This window comes from Pseudopipra pipra, chromosome 8 (assembly GCF_036250125.1).
Source record: "Pseudopipra pipra isolate bDixPip1 chromosome 8, bDixPip1.hap1, whole genome shotgun sequence".
Lineage (NCBI taxonomy): Eukaryota > Metazoa > Chordata > Aves > Passeriformes > Pipridae > Pseudopipra > Pseudopipra pipra.
Genome location: NC_087556.1, coordinates 15606272 through 15622060, shown reverse-complemented (window position 1 = coordinate 15622060; position 15789 = coordinate 15606272). Strand labels below are relative to the sequence as shown.

The window sequence follows — 15789 nt, the reverse complement described above, 5'->3', positions numbered from 1 at the left end:
AAGTGTCTTTAAGTGAATGAAGGGAATCACCTATGCTAAAAATGATATTTTTTTTTCCATTACAGAAAAACTTTCAGTTCACTGTAGAGCCTTTGTAAGGTGTTCCCTACCCCCTCCATCCCCTCCAATCCCGGATACTTGACACTTCTTACCCAGGGTTTCTGGAATTCTAGGAGGGGGCATTCTGCTTTTTTTTATTTATGGTTTCTACTTGGCTTTTCCTCTTGCTTCTGGTACTCATCTTCTCATGATTTGGGGGTGAATTGCGGTACTTGGAATTTGCAAGTGGTTTCTGTTGGAGTTAACAGATTAGTTATGTAGAAATACCTGACAGCTGTCATGGATAACTTCTGTCAGACCACCATAGTTAAAAAGGATGCATCTCTAGCCAGAGTTGCTGAATTAAGCAAAAAGAAACTGGAGAGAGTTGAATTCCTCTGTGGGTTTGATCTGCAATTACTCAATGACAAACTGCAGAAGATCTTTTCCACCACCTAGAAAGGTGTTTTTAAAACCCCAAGAATTCTGACGTGTACATGTACGTGTCAATACTTCATGGTGCATCTGATTTGTACCCTCAGTCTTTTGTTCCACGGCATGCTGATGCCAGATGACCTGTTCCCCTGCAGGGCAGGCAGCGATCCGGGGGCTGGTTGCGGAAGGTCGCCGTTTAGCCAACGTCATGATGGGCCCTTACCGGCAAGACCTGCTTGCCAAGTGTGACCGTGTGGACCAGCTGGCTGCTCAGCTCGCTGACCTCGCTGCCAGAGGGGAGGGGGAGTCCCCTCAGGCCAGGGCAATTGCTGCTCAGCTGCAGGACTCACTGAAGGTACAAGTCTGCTCTCATGCAGGCAAGCACACGATACACTGAAGCACTTGCGCTCCTCTGACCAGGCACTTGTGCGTGTGAGGCATCAATAAAAAGAGAAGTGCTCCAAAAAACCTGTTGGGTTAGCTCAGATGTTTCAACCAAACTTTCTACAAAGACCTTGTTATCATGCTTAGGGGTTAATTCCAAACGAACAGTTTAGTAGGAAAATGGAAGTCTCTTTTAAAAGAAAATAGTGTGCTAGCATTGCAAATTTGAGGGGCAAGATCTCAAATGATGCTATTCATAGCTTCTAATGCTACTTCCAGGAGTAGTATGTAAGCTTTGTGTATTTCAAATTATGTAAAAGGTGATTAATCATGATTTTAAGGTTATTTTATCTTAATGTCTGCTCTTGGAATGGGCTTTTTTTAACAAGAGGAGGTTTTATGGAATTTGAATCCTACAAACTTTATACCCCTGTATCATTTGCCAGTAATTTTCCTGTATTTTAAGGATCTTAAAACACGGATGCAAGAGGCAATGACCCAGGAAGTTTCTGATGTCTTCAGTGACACCACAACTCCTATTAAACTGTTAGCGGTCGCAGCCACTGCTCCCTCTGATGCTCCCAACAGAGATGAGGCAAGTATACCCAGGTGGTCTTTTCCTTCCCATGGGAAGCTTCACTTAGTGTTTAATTTTACCTGAATTGGTATTTTGAAAAATAAACCAGTGTTCTGAAAAAAGAATTGGTATTTTTGTCTCAGGTTTCTGTTACATGTTTACTAATTCTGACAGCATAATGATTACTATGCAAATAGCTCTCTGGACTCTTGGAGACTGTGAATTGGATATCCCTGGAAACTCTGTTGTCCCTGACTTCAGTAAATGGCAAAGATTTCTCCTTGTAATGTTGGTATCACATTGCCTTCAGCTGGCTGAAAATTCTTCTGCAAAAACTGCTGACACATTAGTTAGTGGATTTTATATCTCAGCATTACATAAGCTGATTACAATAGTCAAATATTCATGCCAGGATTTATCAACAGATTCAGCTTCTTCTCTTCCTGGATATTGTTTCCTGTACTTCAAAGCTACTGGCTGCACGTGAAGTATCTAGAACTCTGTGTGTGGCAGCTCTGTTTGTCTAGTTTGTTTTAAACATGATTAAAATTATTCCCAAGGCCTTGGAGAATTCAGCTTTATGACAGGATAGCTTTTTGTCAAAGTATTCTGTTCCTTGTAAGGACTGTGAAAGGAGGTGAAACTTCAATTTTTAGGGTAAACTCCCTTATTTATCTTTAAAATATAGTTACTTTTGGATTATGGGTTTGAAGATTAATCTCTAGGAGCTAAAATAGTTTTAACACAGTATTTGTTGCAGCAGTTGTCATCAGGAATGAATGAACTTAATACCTCAAAGCTATAAAATATGTATGTATCCTTAGTTGCCCAACTGAGTTAGTAAAGAAGCAAGTCCAGTAATGCAGAGATAAAAAAAAAAAATCAAACACCTTCAAAGCTTTTGTGTCCTCTTGCATCCTCTCAGAATGAATGAAATGTGGATGTTATGAAGATGTCTCTGACACTTTGAAGAAATTGTGCATTCTGTTAGGAAGGTTTGGGCTTTTTTTTAATGTGTTTTCTCTTCTGACACAACTAGGTGTTTGATGAAAGAGCAGCAAACTTTGAAAACCATGCTGCTAAACTGGGAGCTACAGCAGAAAAAGCAGCTGCAGTTGGAACTGCAAATAAAACTACTGTGGAGGGCATTCAGGCAACAGTGAAATCAGCAAGGGAACTTACCCCACAGGTTGGCTTCCTTGGGCTGGAAGGGCTGTTAAAAGGGCTGGGGATGACTTCTGGGGAATTTTCCTTATGCTTCTCCTCTTGATGTTAATACCAGCAAGGAACATAGCGCTGACACTCTTAAAAGGGGAATGGAAAATGTTTATATATATGATACCAAGTAGAACAAAATGATGAAATTACATGTCTTACTCTTCAACTTCTTGACAAAAGTGTCTATGACTTAGACTTAAAATGATTTTGAGGCTTAGTGAAATATGTAAGTGGAAAAAAAATGCTCTAGCACCCACTTCCACCTAAAATTTTGGTAGTGTAATAAATATTGTACTTTAGTGCTTTCAAGAGTTGTTTGTAAGATATATTAGTATGTAACTGAAGTTCCAGAAAAAAGCATTTGTGCCAACAAATTCCAGAAGTATTGTAGATCTTCAAGCAGCTGGACGTTGCGCTAGAATTAATGAACTAGTATTTCAAATGAGGAGCTACACATCAAGTCTTGAAAAACCAAATGCATTTTCAAGAATATGTGTGATGTTGATATATACTGATAATTAAAAACGTTTTTCGTTGCCAGGTAGTATCAGCTGCTCGTATCCTCCTGAGAAATCCTGGAAATCAAGCTGCTTATGAACATTTTGAGACCATGAAAAACCAGTGGATTGATAATGTAGAAAAAATGACAGGTAAAGTAGGGATTTTTGTTGAAGATCCTACCTGTGGCTAACTAGCTTGTGTAGATTTTTCTCCATTCTGTTTGGATTGATGAAACACGCATAAGAGTAATGACTGATCAAAAATAAGAGAAGTGGGAACATGGTCTCTGACTTGAGGAATATGTATATGTTACAGCATATGCAAAGTAGCTGGCTTCTGATGCGTTAATACTGAGCTGAGGGGAGCAAATAGCCCTTTAGTTCTTTTGTAGGAAAACCAGAATACCATTACTTTTTATTGCAATTGCTCTTCTAGCAGTATATCACTGTGGCAACTTGAGGTTTTTTCTGTATAATCTTGGCATGTTGAAATAGGACAGATAAGTGAGGGTAAGAAAACATGTTTAAAATGTTGTTACAACTTGATGAATGCAGTGAATAAAACAAAGCTACTGATCTGTTGAATCTTGCTGAGACACTGAAATGTTTCAGTCCTTCCCAAGTGCAGATCCTTTGCACTGATCTACTAAACACCTGACTGTATACTACCTCCTTCTCCATCCCAATGATTAAATTGTGGGTATTGTAAATCTTACTGCTTTGTCACTATTCATCACCCCTATGTAAAAGCACAGCAGAGGGATATTTCCTTTTGAATGAATGAGAGAGGTACAAAAAGTACTGAATGTGCTTAAAGAAATTTGGTGGCAGGAAGCAATCTCTGCTGCATATGCTGTATAAAGCATTTCTTGACTGAAACAATGCTCCATGGTAGATGAGTAAGAGCTCAGGATGTGATTAGCAAGCTTCACATGGCTGCTGTGACAGGGGTACCACATAACCAGAAGAATAACTGCAGTAGTACATTCAGTCTAATTCCCATGCTCTCTCCTGCTCTTCCCCAGACCCCAATTTTAAAATACTTAACTTTTCTGGTTGTGAACTGTCTATAGAATACCAAATATCCCTTTCCACAGATGAAACTAGAATACTGATACGTTTAACTTTTATTTCAGGGTTGGTGGATGAAGCTATTGACACTAAATCTCTGCTGGATGCATCAGAAGAGGCTATTAAGAAAGATCTTGATAAATGTAAAGTTGCAATGGCCAACATGCAGCCTCAGATGCTGGTAGCTGGTGCCACCAGCATTGCAAGACGAGCAAACCGCATCCTGCTGGTGGCAAAGAGGGAGGTGGAAAATTCAGAAGACCCTAAATTTCGGGAGGCTGTTAAAGCAGCCTCTGATGAGCTAAGCAAAACTATATCACCCATGGTAATGGATGCTAAAGCTGTGGCAGGAAACATTTCTGATCCTGGTAAGGATTCAGTCAGCTGATTTAAGATGTACTTTTTACTGACTGAAGATGACGTGAACTAGTGCTCATTTTTTCTTGTACAGCTGTGTATCCTCTTTTATGCAAATATTGTATACACTTAAATCTCACAGAATGATGAAATCAAGGTCACACCACTAACTGCTGAATCCTGCTCTTTTCAAATGCAAAGGCCTTTGGCATATTCAAGAGAAAAAGAATTCATCATTTTAGTTTGATTTGTGATTTCATAATCTTAATTAGAAGTACTTGTTACTAGTTTTAAGTAGTACTACTTTCTATAAGAAAATTTAACATAATTTCTTTGATTCTAAAAGTTGTTCAGGAATTACTTTGGCTATTGATAGTGACTGTTACTCAGCCTGCTTTATTTTATGCATGTTGCATATGACACTAACACTTCAAATGAGCGAGTCCACTGTAAACAGTTGGGTAGTTTTTAAACACACATATAAGTGTACTTGGCAAAGCACATTATAGAAGTATTTTTGGGGGGTAGTGTTCTGAATATCACCAAACACTATTAAACTGGTACTGGGTTTTTTGTTCAGGTTTGCAGAAGAGTTTCTTGGATTCTGGATACAGAATTCTGGGAGCTGTGGCCAAAGTCAGAGAAGCCTTCCAGCCTCAGGAACCAGATTTTCCCCCTCCTCCTCCTGACCTTGAGCACCTTCATGTAAGTGCAGCATAGTTTGTAGTAAAATACATGGTTGTCACTGATGTGTGGATTACACACTGAAATTACTAAAGTATATTTTTATTCCTTAGAAATAAAAGGTATTGTCAGGCCAGCCATGTGTACAAGTAGCCTCAAGTCTAAAAAATACCAATCCAACATTCAAAAGAAAAGATTAACACATGGTATTTTCTTTAACAGGATGCACTTGAAAAACTGGAAAAAGGTTTGAGTCCGTACAATCATGTCTTGCCATGGCACCATCCTTTACTCAGTCTGTTTTACTTTAGTGTTGCCTTGCACTGAATAAGATTTTTGCCTTCCTTAGCTGACTGATGAGCTTGCTCCTCCCAAACCACCACTTCCAGAAGGTGAGGTTCCCCCGCCCAGACCGCCACCACCTGAAGAAAAGGATGAAGAGTTCCCAGAGCAGAAAGCAGGAGAAGCAATTAACCAGCCCATGATGATGGCTGCCAGACAGCTGCATGATGAAGCCCGGAAATGGTCTAGCAAGGTAAGAAGTTGTTGTGTTGTGCACTAACAGGATTATCTTCTAACTTTAGTATCTCTGTGTTTTGTCCAAATTCAGTTGTATTATGATAGGGTCTTCCATAGACCAAATAGTAAAAATACTGCAGCAGGAGGAATTAGAAACCCTTTCAAGTGACCCTAGTGAACTAGGGTCAACTGTTCTAATACTTAGAATTGCTAGAATGCTTTATTAACATAGCCCTGGGAACACAAATATGCCTTGTATGCTAAGCTGTTTGTGATCCTTGCTGCTAGTATTGCCTAGAGAGCCACTAATACTTATGCCTGTGTGGGCTGACAAGCTGATTGCTATATATAAGTGACTTTGAAAAGTCTGTATGGATGTTGCAGATGCCAGCTGCAGGAATCATGTACTTGTTTGTCTTAATTCTGGAAGAAGCTGCAAGTTACTTTGCAGTTAATCTGCAATTATGAGTGGAAAAGTGACCATATGTAAGCGGCCTGGTCTCATTCTTTGTTTGTAATAGGTCATATTTGCTATCAAGGCTGAAATCCCTAATTTCCTTACCATTTCAGTGCTATGACAAAGTAGTGTGAATTCATCAATCTTGCAAATACTAATATAATTTTTTTTTTTGCTTTTCTCTCTTTCTGCCCTCTGGCACTCCCTTCCCCAAAGAGCTACATTTTTCCTCTGGCAGAAGCTGAGTAAGAACTTTTGAGATTTAGGCTTCTGCAAGTGTAAATTAAGGAGTCAGAACTCAGCTTTTAAAATTTCCCCTTTTTTTTTCTCCACCAAATTAGATGGTGAGTGAGGAGATAAACTTGAATAGTTTACAGAATCAACTTAAGTGCTTTGGCCTTAAGGAACATCTGTTTTGGAAGTACAGATAAAATACAAAAGAAGTTCTGCAAATCTGTTTGGGTGTCTCTTCCCCAAAATGAAAAGCTCTATTTCCCCCTTCCTTCTGGATATAGCAAACACATTTTTATATTACTGAAGGGACAGTCCTGGAATGTATTGTTCATCTCAGAAGGTAGTTCTGAGGCTAAAAGCCTTAATTTCAGCTTCCTAAAAGTGTTTTGATGTTGGAATCCCAGAATGGGTAACTTAACAATACAGAGTAGGTAATAAAATGCTTTTACTGTACATATACTAAATTACCTATATATATATTATATGCATTCTAAATTAAGTAGTGCAACTGTTTAAATATTTATCAAAGCCAAGCAGCAGAACTTAAAATTCCTTGCAGATTATGAAAGAGATCTAAGATCAGTGATTTTAGATTATAAAACACTATTTTCATTGCTATATCTCTAATTTGAGACCAACAAACCAGCAAGTTAGAACAGCGATTGTCCTTCTAATTCTTTTTTTAGCAGTACCATTTTAGCAATAAAAGTTCAGTTATTCTGACAGTGTTTTGGGGGAATAAGTTTTAAAAACACTTCTGTAGTCTCTGAAGTCACTTTATTGGGTAGAAGAGGGATTGATGGACAGTGCTGAAGAATTTGGGTTAAACCTGGAAAGACAGAAATATTAGATCTTCTTCATACTAAATCACAACAGACTGTGTGTCAACTGTCTTTTGCTCTTTTGCTGAATTACTTTAGTCTACTAAGGTAAGGTAGTTCACCTGTAGTAAAGTGCGGGGGTGTGAACAAGTACTTAGTCTTTAAAAAATGTTGATAACATTCTTCACTCTTGTAAGAATTAAAATCTATTTCTTTTTTCTCCTTCTTTACAAAAACTCCTCTTCACTGAGTGTCTTTCTGGGCTTTCATGTACTCCATTTCTATCATGGAGCACAAACCAAACAATGTCTATTGCTTTAGTTTTCCCTGCCTTTTCCCCTAGTTTGGATAACTCATAGAATGTGGGATATTTGGAAACTTCATTAATTAAGACTTAAATATAAGCTGCCTTTGAAGGCGAGTTGATTTGGCCTTATGTAAGAGTTACCACTTCCAAAACTCCTGTGTGTTTTTGTTGGTGTAGATTGGGTTTTTTTCAATAAAAGGCAGTATCTTAAGCAAAACACAGTTGAAAATGCTAAGGTTTTGGTAAGGGTACCTTGACTTTTATCACACTTGTCTTTAGTTGAAGAAATACAGTTTGTAAACTTGTAGGCTATTTTTGTATTTAAATGTTATTAATTCCTGTATTGTTATACCACTCACCTCCTTCCTTGATCTACCCTAACACAATATATTTGCTTGAATCCTCTTTCTTTTTTTTTTGAAGGTAATGGATACAACATATTGTGGCAAAACAGTATCATATGTTTCATAATCCTCTTATTCTACTATTTCTGTTTCAGTCTTTAAGAACTGTAATATTCATGGCATTCATAACATCCAGTGTCACCTCCTCTTTTCATAACCCAGTTTTGCTCTTTTACATGTTCTCTGTGATATGTCAGTGCTCACTTCTACAGCGTTTCCCATCCCATCTTTTTTTTTTTCACTCTACAACAAGCAGTGTTAGTGGTTTTTCTGTGCTCCTTGTGCTGTCTCCTCTTATCACATACATGAACAGGCTTCCATACAAAGCTTTCTGTGTGCACAAAACCCACAGTCATCAGCTGCTGTGCCTGCTTCTGTGCAGTCAGAACAGCTTTCATTGAAAGAGAAAATCCATTCATTTCACCATTGTCTTGCCAGAAAAATGTTGTTCTGTGAGTCAGCCTCTGTCTGTAGAAGCTGTATGCTCAGATGAAAAATGTTCCTGCATATTTGAATTGTAAGTTCTTAATATTTTTGGTAACTTTGATTCACAGGTGAAATGTTTGTTTCTTTCTGCTAATCTTATATTCCTTCCCCTTCTCCCCCTGACCTGATCCTAGAGCTGCCTTGTCAGATCCTGAGAGGCCGAGAGGATGTTTTGGTCACTAAAACTGCTCAGTTTGTGCTCTTCTACCAAATTCTGCTTCTTGTACTAACTGTCCCCTGTTTCTCCACCCTTGCTGCCACCTGCAAAGCCTGATGTGACTGTGATTAATGAAGCGGCTGAGGCTGGTGTAGATGTAGATGAGGAGGATGATGCAGATGTTGAATTCACTCTCCCCTATGACACTGAAGATGATTACGAGCCTGAGCTGCTGTTAATGCCAACCAATCAGCCCGTTAACCAGCCCATTCTGGCTGCTGCTCAGTCTCTGCATCGAGAAGCAACCAAGTGGTCTAGTAAGGTACTCCTGAGTCCCCGGGGACCGATCCGCGTGCATCCAGCCATTTGGAACGTGACACATGTGCATCACTCTTGATCCCTGCCGGGGCCGCCGTTCTGAATGAATAAGTGTGTCTGCACTTCATTTAAGGACTGAGAGTGGCTTCACCAGTTTGCTAGATCTGTTTGTCAGTGCCGGATTGAAGCTTGATTTGGGTCACTTATTAATATTCGAAGGCTTCCTCTCCCTTTGCATCTGCCTGGTCTTCTTTGTTATGGCAGTTTTCAAATTGTAATAGGGGTTGTCTTTCCTCCTCCCTTCCTGTTCTTTTTTCCATTCATTTGGGCTACCTGGCAAGCCATGGTTAATGGTTTCTTAATGACTTCCGGATAGAGCAGAGTATACAGCATTCAAGAAGTCATTTAAGGTGTCTGCTGTGCTTTGCCTCCATTGATGCCATCAATTACAATACTTTCCAACAAGGAATGGCTTTGTATGGCAGTGTTCATGGAAGAGGACTGACTGCTGGCTTGCACTGGGCTGTATTGCAAATGCTGGTCTTGAGAGAATTCTCTAATGAAGAAGCTGCACTGAATGCTGTTAGCTCCTGATTTGAGATCGTGTCTATATGAAACCAGTGGAAATCTAACATGAGGTTCAGACATTCACAAGTAGCCTGTCTCTTCTGTCTAAGCACAAATGTTTGCAAGACTGGGCACCTTTCATAGCATGCTGCAAAAAATAAGGTTGGTGTCCCATAACTAACAAAAGTTAGGGGTGTGTGTATATGTACATGTGTGTATTTACATAGATAGATATACTGAACTATTTTAATAAAAAGGGCTTTAAAAATGTTCTTGTCCTTTTCAGATTCTGATGCTTGGATAACTGGTTAGAGGGCTTCGTAAATGACACTGGTCCTAATTTCTTGATCCTTCTACGTGAAAACATGGAAAAGTTTTGTGTTATGTCATTTGCATCCTAACTGGTTATACCAGCAAACTGTTTAGCTAATAGGTCACGGTCATGAATAGTTCAGCTTTTTGTGTCACCTATATCTGCAAAATATCTGGGGTATCTTCTTAAATTTGCTCATAGTGAGTCATGGAAGTGTGTGCACAGGGTTGAGAACACATGTGCTAAGTTGGGTTCTCGTTGTGTACTCTTTGCTGTGAACTTTGGCCATTAATTATGGAATAACACCAAGGAAAAGAGTGTGCTAATACATAAACTCACTCTGGTAATATTTCATCCATGCAACAGGAATGCTTCAAGGCACCAGATAGTTCACGTTTGACTAACAACTTTATACAAAGGGGAATAATATAAATATACTAAATATACTAACAGACTACTAACAATTGATCAGCTAGGTCTGCTTTCCCTTGCACTAGGTTTCTCTCTGGAACAGTGTTTAAGAAATGGTTTTGCCTTGGTCACAATTCATATTTCAAATATTTCTCATGTATTTCTGTGACTGTAATTTTTGATGTACAAGAAATTGGGATCTTAATGTAAGAAATATCACTAGATTATCTTTTGAACTACCATGTTCTTCTCTCCTGGAAGCTTTATTTTAAAGGGGGAGATTTTATCAAAAAGGAAGACTTATTTTCAAGGAATAACTTTTAAAAAAAGTAATAGTTGCATTTCACTTCCACATTACCTGTGACAAAATTTTGTATGTCAGATTCTCTTCCCTTTATCCTTTAACATTACAGCAGCATAGCTTATGCTTTAACAACTTCAGTTTCATATGCCACTGAAAATTTTATGCTCAACTGTTACGACTACAGCTATTTAACTTACAGTGCTATGTGGTTTATCAGGCTCTTTAGCACATTTTTTAACTTTAAAAAGTGGGTTTCTGGGGAAATCTCAAATTTTGGATGCTAATAACGTGCTTTATCTTAAAATCTAGTCAGCAGAGCAGTAATTCTCATTCCATGGACAAACTAACACTTTACAACTTCCTTTTCAGTTTTGAAGCGAACTTTTCCCCTCAGTGTTAGGAACGAAACTGCCCGAAACTGTGTAATTAGTGCAGATCTTCCCTGTTCCTTGAAGAAACCTCTTCTGTGTTCACAAATGGTTCTTCGTCCTTAACTTCTTCCAAGTGTTGCCCCCCAGACGCCGGCTGCCGTTGGGCGGTGGCTCCTGGCAGCCCCGCGGTGCCCTGACGCTGCCCTGTTGTTGTGTGCAGGGCAACGACATCATCGCGGCGGCGAAGCGGATGGCGCTGCTCATGGCCGAGATGTCGCGCCTGGTCCGAGGGGGCAGCGGGAACAAGCGGGCCCTCATCCAGTGCGCCAAGGATATTGCCAAGGCTTCGGACGAGGTGACGCGATTGGCCAAGGAGGTGGCGAAGCAGTGCACGGACAAGCGCATCAGAACAAACCTCCTGCAGGTAACGAGGTCGCCTGTAAATGCCTCACACGGTCCTCTTGTTGTTCCTCTCGTAGTGTGGGTGACTCAGGAGTTGTGCCGGTAAATCCTGTATCTTTTTGGCTTATAAAGTTCTGTCAAGTTCTGGGTCTGCTTTTAGGTCCCCTAGGAATATATGTTCTGTAAAGCTCGGATTTGATTGCACGTGAGTGAAAAATGCACGTGGCCAAAGAGGATTTGAAAAATACTGGTAATACGAAATAATACTGAATATTTTGTATATTTCTGAATAGTACTGAAAAGTGTGAATACTGGTCTGTCCTAAGTCTGCATTGTTTTGTATTTCATCTACTCGTTCCTTTGTATCAAAGAATAGTAGCAGAAATATAACACTCCTAGTTTTTTCAGTCTCAGCCAAATATATATGCATCATGCCATTCCTAACCAAGCATATCTGAGTAATATCTGGAAGAAAGGAAAAATGTTGGCTCCACCCCAAAAATTCCCAGAGCAAGTAAAATAAGATTCAAGTATCCTACCAATGTTCATCAGAAGGTCTTGGAAGGTTATAGGATCCCCTCTATCTTATTCCTTTTCTAATAGTAAAAGAAAATAAAAAAGTGTATCTGAAAAAACCCCAGTAGATAATGTATGGGTTCAGTTCACAATGTGAAGTGGTTTTTATGCCCATTCCTTAGGTCTGCGAGCGAATCCCAACCATCAGTACCCAGCTGAAAATTCTCTCCACTGTCAAAGCTACCATGCTGGGCAGAACTAACATCAGCGATGAAGAGTCGGAACAGGTAAGAGGTGTTAAACCTGATGGGGAGCGTGGAATTGTTCATCAGTGTTCTGGAGAAAAATAAACAACATGTTCTGTCAGATGTGTTCTGGGAACTCAGTGTTTGGAAGCTTACCTTAGCTGTTCAGTGAAGAGAATTTTAGAACAGCAGTTTGGTTTCTGGCTCAAAAGCTACAGTTTAATAGAGGAACAAGGCAAAAAGCTACTCGGGTTCCGATGTTGCTGTGAACAACTTGGTAATTTCGCTGATTTGCCAGTGAAAAGCTGAGCGGCAGGCTGGACCTGGGAGGGGCAGGGGCGCCCTCGGGTGGATTCCGCGGAAAACGTTTATTTTCCAACGTCGTCTCTACTCCCTGCAGCTCAGTTACCTTCCAAATGCATCTTTTCAGGTGAAATCCCGCAGTTCTGGCTTCTGCTAAAGGTTATTCTACTTAGCGATGCTAAACATTTTTTAATTCAGATTTTGCACAAATATACAGCAAAGAATGGGAAAGCCTTGTTTTGAGTGGGAATAACACTTGTTGGTTTCTGTAGACTAGTTGCTTCACTTAGTGTTTCATAGTTTAGGTCAGCAATTACCTGAATTAAGATGTTTGTACTAAGAGTCTTTGTGCACAAAGGGTTTCCATACTACTGTCCTAATCGTGGTATTTACTGACATATTGGAAAATTCTTCTTTTTCTTGACAGGCAACTGAGATGTTGGTTCATAATGCCCAGAATCTCATGCAGTCTGTGAAGGAAACTGTGAGAGAAGCTGAAGCAGCATCCATTAAGATAAGAACAGATGCTGGGTTCACTCTTCGCTGGGTCAGAAAAACCCCATGGTATCAGTAAACACTTGCCACATAAGTATTGTTTTCTGTAACATAAAATGCCTTTTTTTGGAAACAGAAGAGATATATGAACAGCAAAAGGTGCTGTATACATGAGCTTAAGATTAGCTTATGCTAATGCCCCATTCTAAGGGTATGAGTTATAAGATAATGCATTTCAAATGTCTTTGGAACACATTTGATATCAAACACCTCAAATTTGCTGTCAACAGTAGACAGTTCTTATCATTTAATTTTTTTTGGTTTGCTTTTCAAGATTCTCTTAGTGAATTCTGTACTCCCAGAAGCACATTTCAGTTATGCACTATATATTCCAGTAGTTCCCATGTGATGATATAAAACATGGACCTCACTTGAAGCTTGCCTTGAGAGTTTAGGACACTGTTGGTTACTTGGCAGTTTTTTAGGGACAAATCATTGATATAGAAACATTCAACTTTCCAACAGGATTTTAGCTGGCTGTTCTAAAACCATGCAGAAATGATGGTGTGAGGCTTTTAATTAAAAGAGGGGAGGTGGGGCAGCAGAACAGTTGTAAACTGAGGATTAAAATTCCATGTCTGAACTGATATTGGTTTTTTTTTTTGCTTTTGATTTTTGCTTGGCAACAGTACTTTAACAAAAACTGGAGCTGTCTCTGTCACTCTGTAGGTAGGCATTCCAGAACTCTCGTACTGTACTGAAATGTTTTGCAGAGGATGTTAGTGGCACACTGTTGACACCTTAGGCCTTATGGCTGGAGACCTTAAATCATGGGACGCTTTCCTTGCTCAATTCAGCAATATATTGAGCTGAAACATCCTGGTTCTCTTAAGCTGACTGCACGTTGAGGACCAGAAAATGCCACATGCTGGCTCTTTCTTTTTGAAAACCAAATGAGCACATGCAATTATTCTTATTTCCCCCTTCTCTCCATCTGATGTTATTCCAGCTGCTCAAGGTGGAAATTAAAAGATAAAGATACTCGATTAAACAAGACCTTTAGCCTCACTGCCCTTGTTTTCAGCAATGCATAAGCTTTTTGAATCCTGAGCTCTGCAGGGTCCACAAAACTCTATTTAGGTAGTCTGATGGTCCCAGCAAATGGTGGTTCCTAATGCTACACATACCTCATTATTTTTACTGCTTTTGGAGTTTGGAGGCTGAAAATCTTTTTTCAAGTTCTAGTAATAGTGAATTGAACAAAGTGCTACTGCATCTTTTAAAAAAATCCCAAACAAAATGACAAGAATAAACCCCCCAAGTTCCCCCTCACTAAAATAGACCTGTGATGCTTTTATCCTTCCATAATTTAACATGCCTTCATATATATATATATATATGTGCATACACATTGATTTAATTGCCTCGTAGTCTCTTTTGGCATTTGACAGAAAAGAAAACTTGTTTGAGTTTTTATACTTGCAAGGAATACTTGCAGACTTCTGCCCAAATCAGCACTGACATCATAATACCCTTTTAATTTGCTGCAAATTGTTGCATGATCAAACCACCTTGAACAGAAGTGTCCTTGTGCAAAAACTGCTCAGTCTTAACAGTTCAAAGGAAGAGACACAGCACAGTCAACTGTCCTTTACCTCTCTGCAACAGTTATTCTACACTTGGATTTTCTCCCCTCCACCCCCTTTCATTGCACTGTTATCTAAAAAGGGAAGTTAAACTGTTGATAGTACATCTGCCTCAAAGTGACCTCAGCAAGAGAAGGCACATGTTCGTCTGTCATTTGCTCCTTGTGTCTGGGTATTATGAAATATGTGGTACTTAGGATCTTTCCTTAGTGTTCTCTTCCTGCAGTTACCTGCAATGGGAAGAGGAGGGAAGGGGTGCCAGAGCCTTAACCTGGATGCATTTGGTTGGTTTATACCAGATCTTTAACGTAATTTTAATGTAGTAATTTCTATTTAATAGTAAATAACACTGAGTAAGTAGGGATTATTTTAAAGGGATTTTCTAAATAGTCTTCCTGTATTGCTTCTCAATGCTTCTCACATCCCCCTGTCCCAATTCAGGCTTCTCTGTGAGATTTTTTATTTTAGCATCACTGTTTAGTTGCTTGACTGATATTAATGCAATATTACTAATGCCTTTAATACATAATTGTTTATGCCAAAGATCACTTTTTGTTTATTGATGAATGTTTGCAGGAGAGTTATGAATCATGGTTGCCTTTGATATTCTTCTAGAATGTTTGCTCTAAGTTCTCGAACTGTTTTGTAGAAGCTGAGATACTTGTCCACCTTATGCAATTACTGCATTTTTGAAAACTATTGGTCTGCAGACCCAAAGTGCAGCAAAAATTTGAACAAGACCATGAATGTCACTTGGAAATGTTTTACCACTATAAAACTTTGTTTATAAACAAAAATGTATTGTATAGTCTAATGTTTTCAACCTTTCTTTGGTTCTGTTAAAACAATAAAAATGCCTTTGTACAAATGTCAGCTTGCGGGTGTTAATGATAATGGAGCAGTGGATAATGCTGGAACAAGAGCAGCAAAAAACTAAAGCAGCAGAAATACTAAAGCAAAAGAACATTTGTTTCTCCATGTTCTGAACAGAAAAAAAGTGCAAAGTTTCTCAAGCAGGAGAAGATTAAATGAAGTTTTTTCTGTGCTTTGTGCCTGTCAAACTAGTAATTAAAGACTTTACTGGAAGCTGTGTTCAGTGGGAGAAAAACAGGAGTTTTTCCAGGGCCTGACAGTCATCTGTTCTATTAGACCCAAACAAGGTTCTGAAACCTTGAAACGGGGTTTGCCTGATCCTGTCAGTAAGGGAAGAATTGCTGTTCTGCTCAGCATCTTGTTAATCTGAATTTT

At 39.2% G+C, this 15789-nt stretch overlaps 1 protein-coding gene across 5 annotated transcripts in view; it reads left to right on the top strand.

Annotated features, from left to right (window-relative positions):
* Positions 1-15409, top strand: part of VCL (vinculin) — a 58413-nt gene extending 43004 nt beyond the window's left edge. For 3 of the 5 annotated variants that reach the window (XM_064663765.1, XM_064663766.1, XM_064663768.1), the window contains exons 12-21: positions 630-829; positions 1325-1453; positions 2475-2624; positions 3195-3303; positions 4290-4592; positions 5162-5286; positions 5615-5800; positions 11155-11358; positions 12035-12139; positions 12828-15409. In XM_064663765.1, the coding sequence (XP_064519835.1) occupies positions 630-829; positions 1325-1453; positions 2475-2624; positions 3195-3303; positions 4290-4592; positions 5162-5286; positions 5615-5800; positions 11155-11358; positions 12035-12139; positions 12828-12974 (1658 nt within the window). In that variant the 3' untranslated portion in view covers positions 12975-15409. Of the gene's footprint in view, positions 1-629; positions 830-1324; positions 1454-2474; positions 2625-3194; positions 3304-4289; positions 4593-5161; positions 5287-5614; positions 5801-8762; positions 9806-11154; positions 11359-12034; positions 12140-12827 lie in introns of those variants that run through there. The other 2 variants (XM_064663769.1, XM_064663767.1) reach the window with 2 other exon arrangements.
* The last annotated feature ends 380 nt before the right edge of the window (positions 15410-15789 follow it).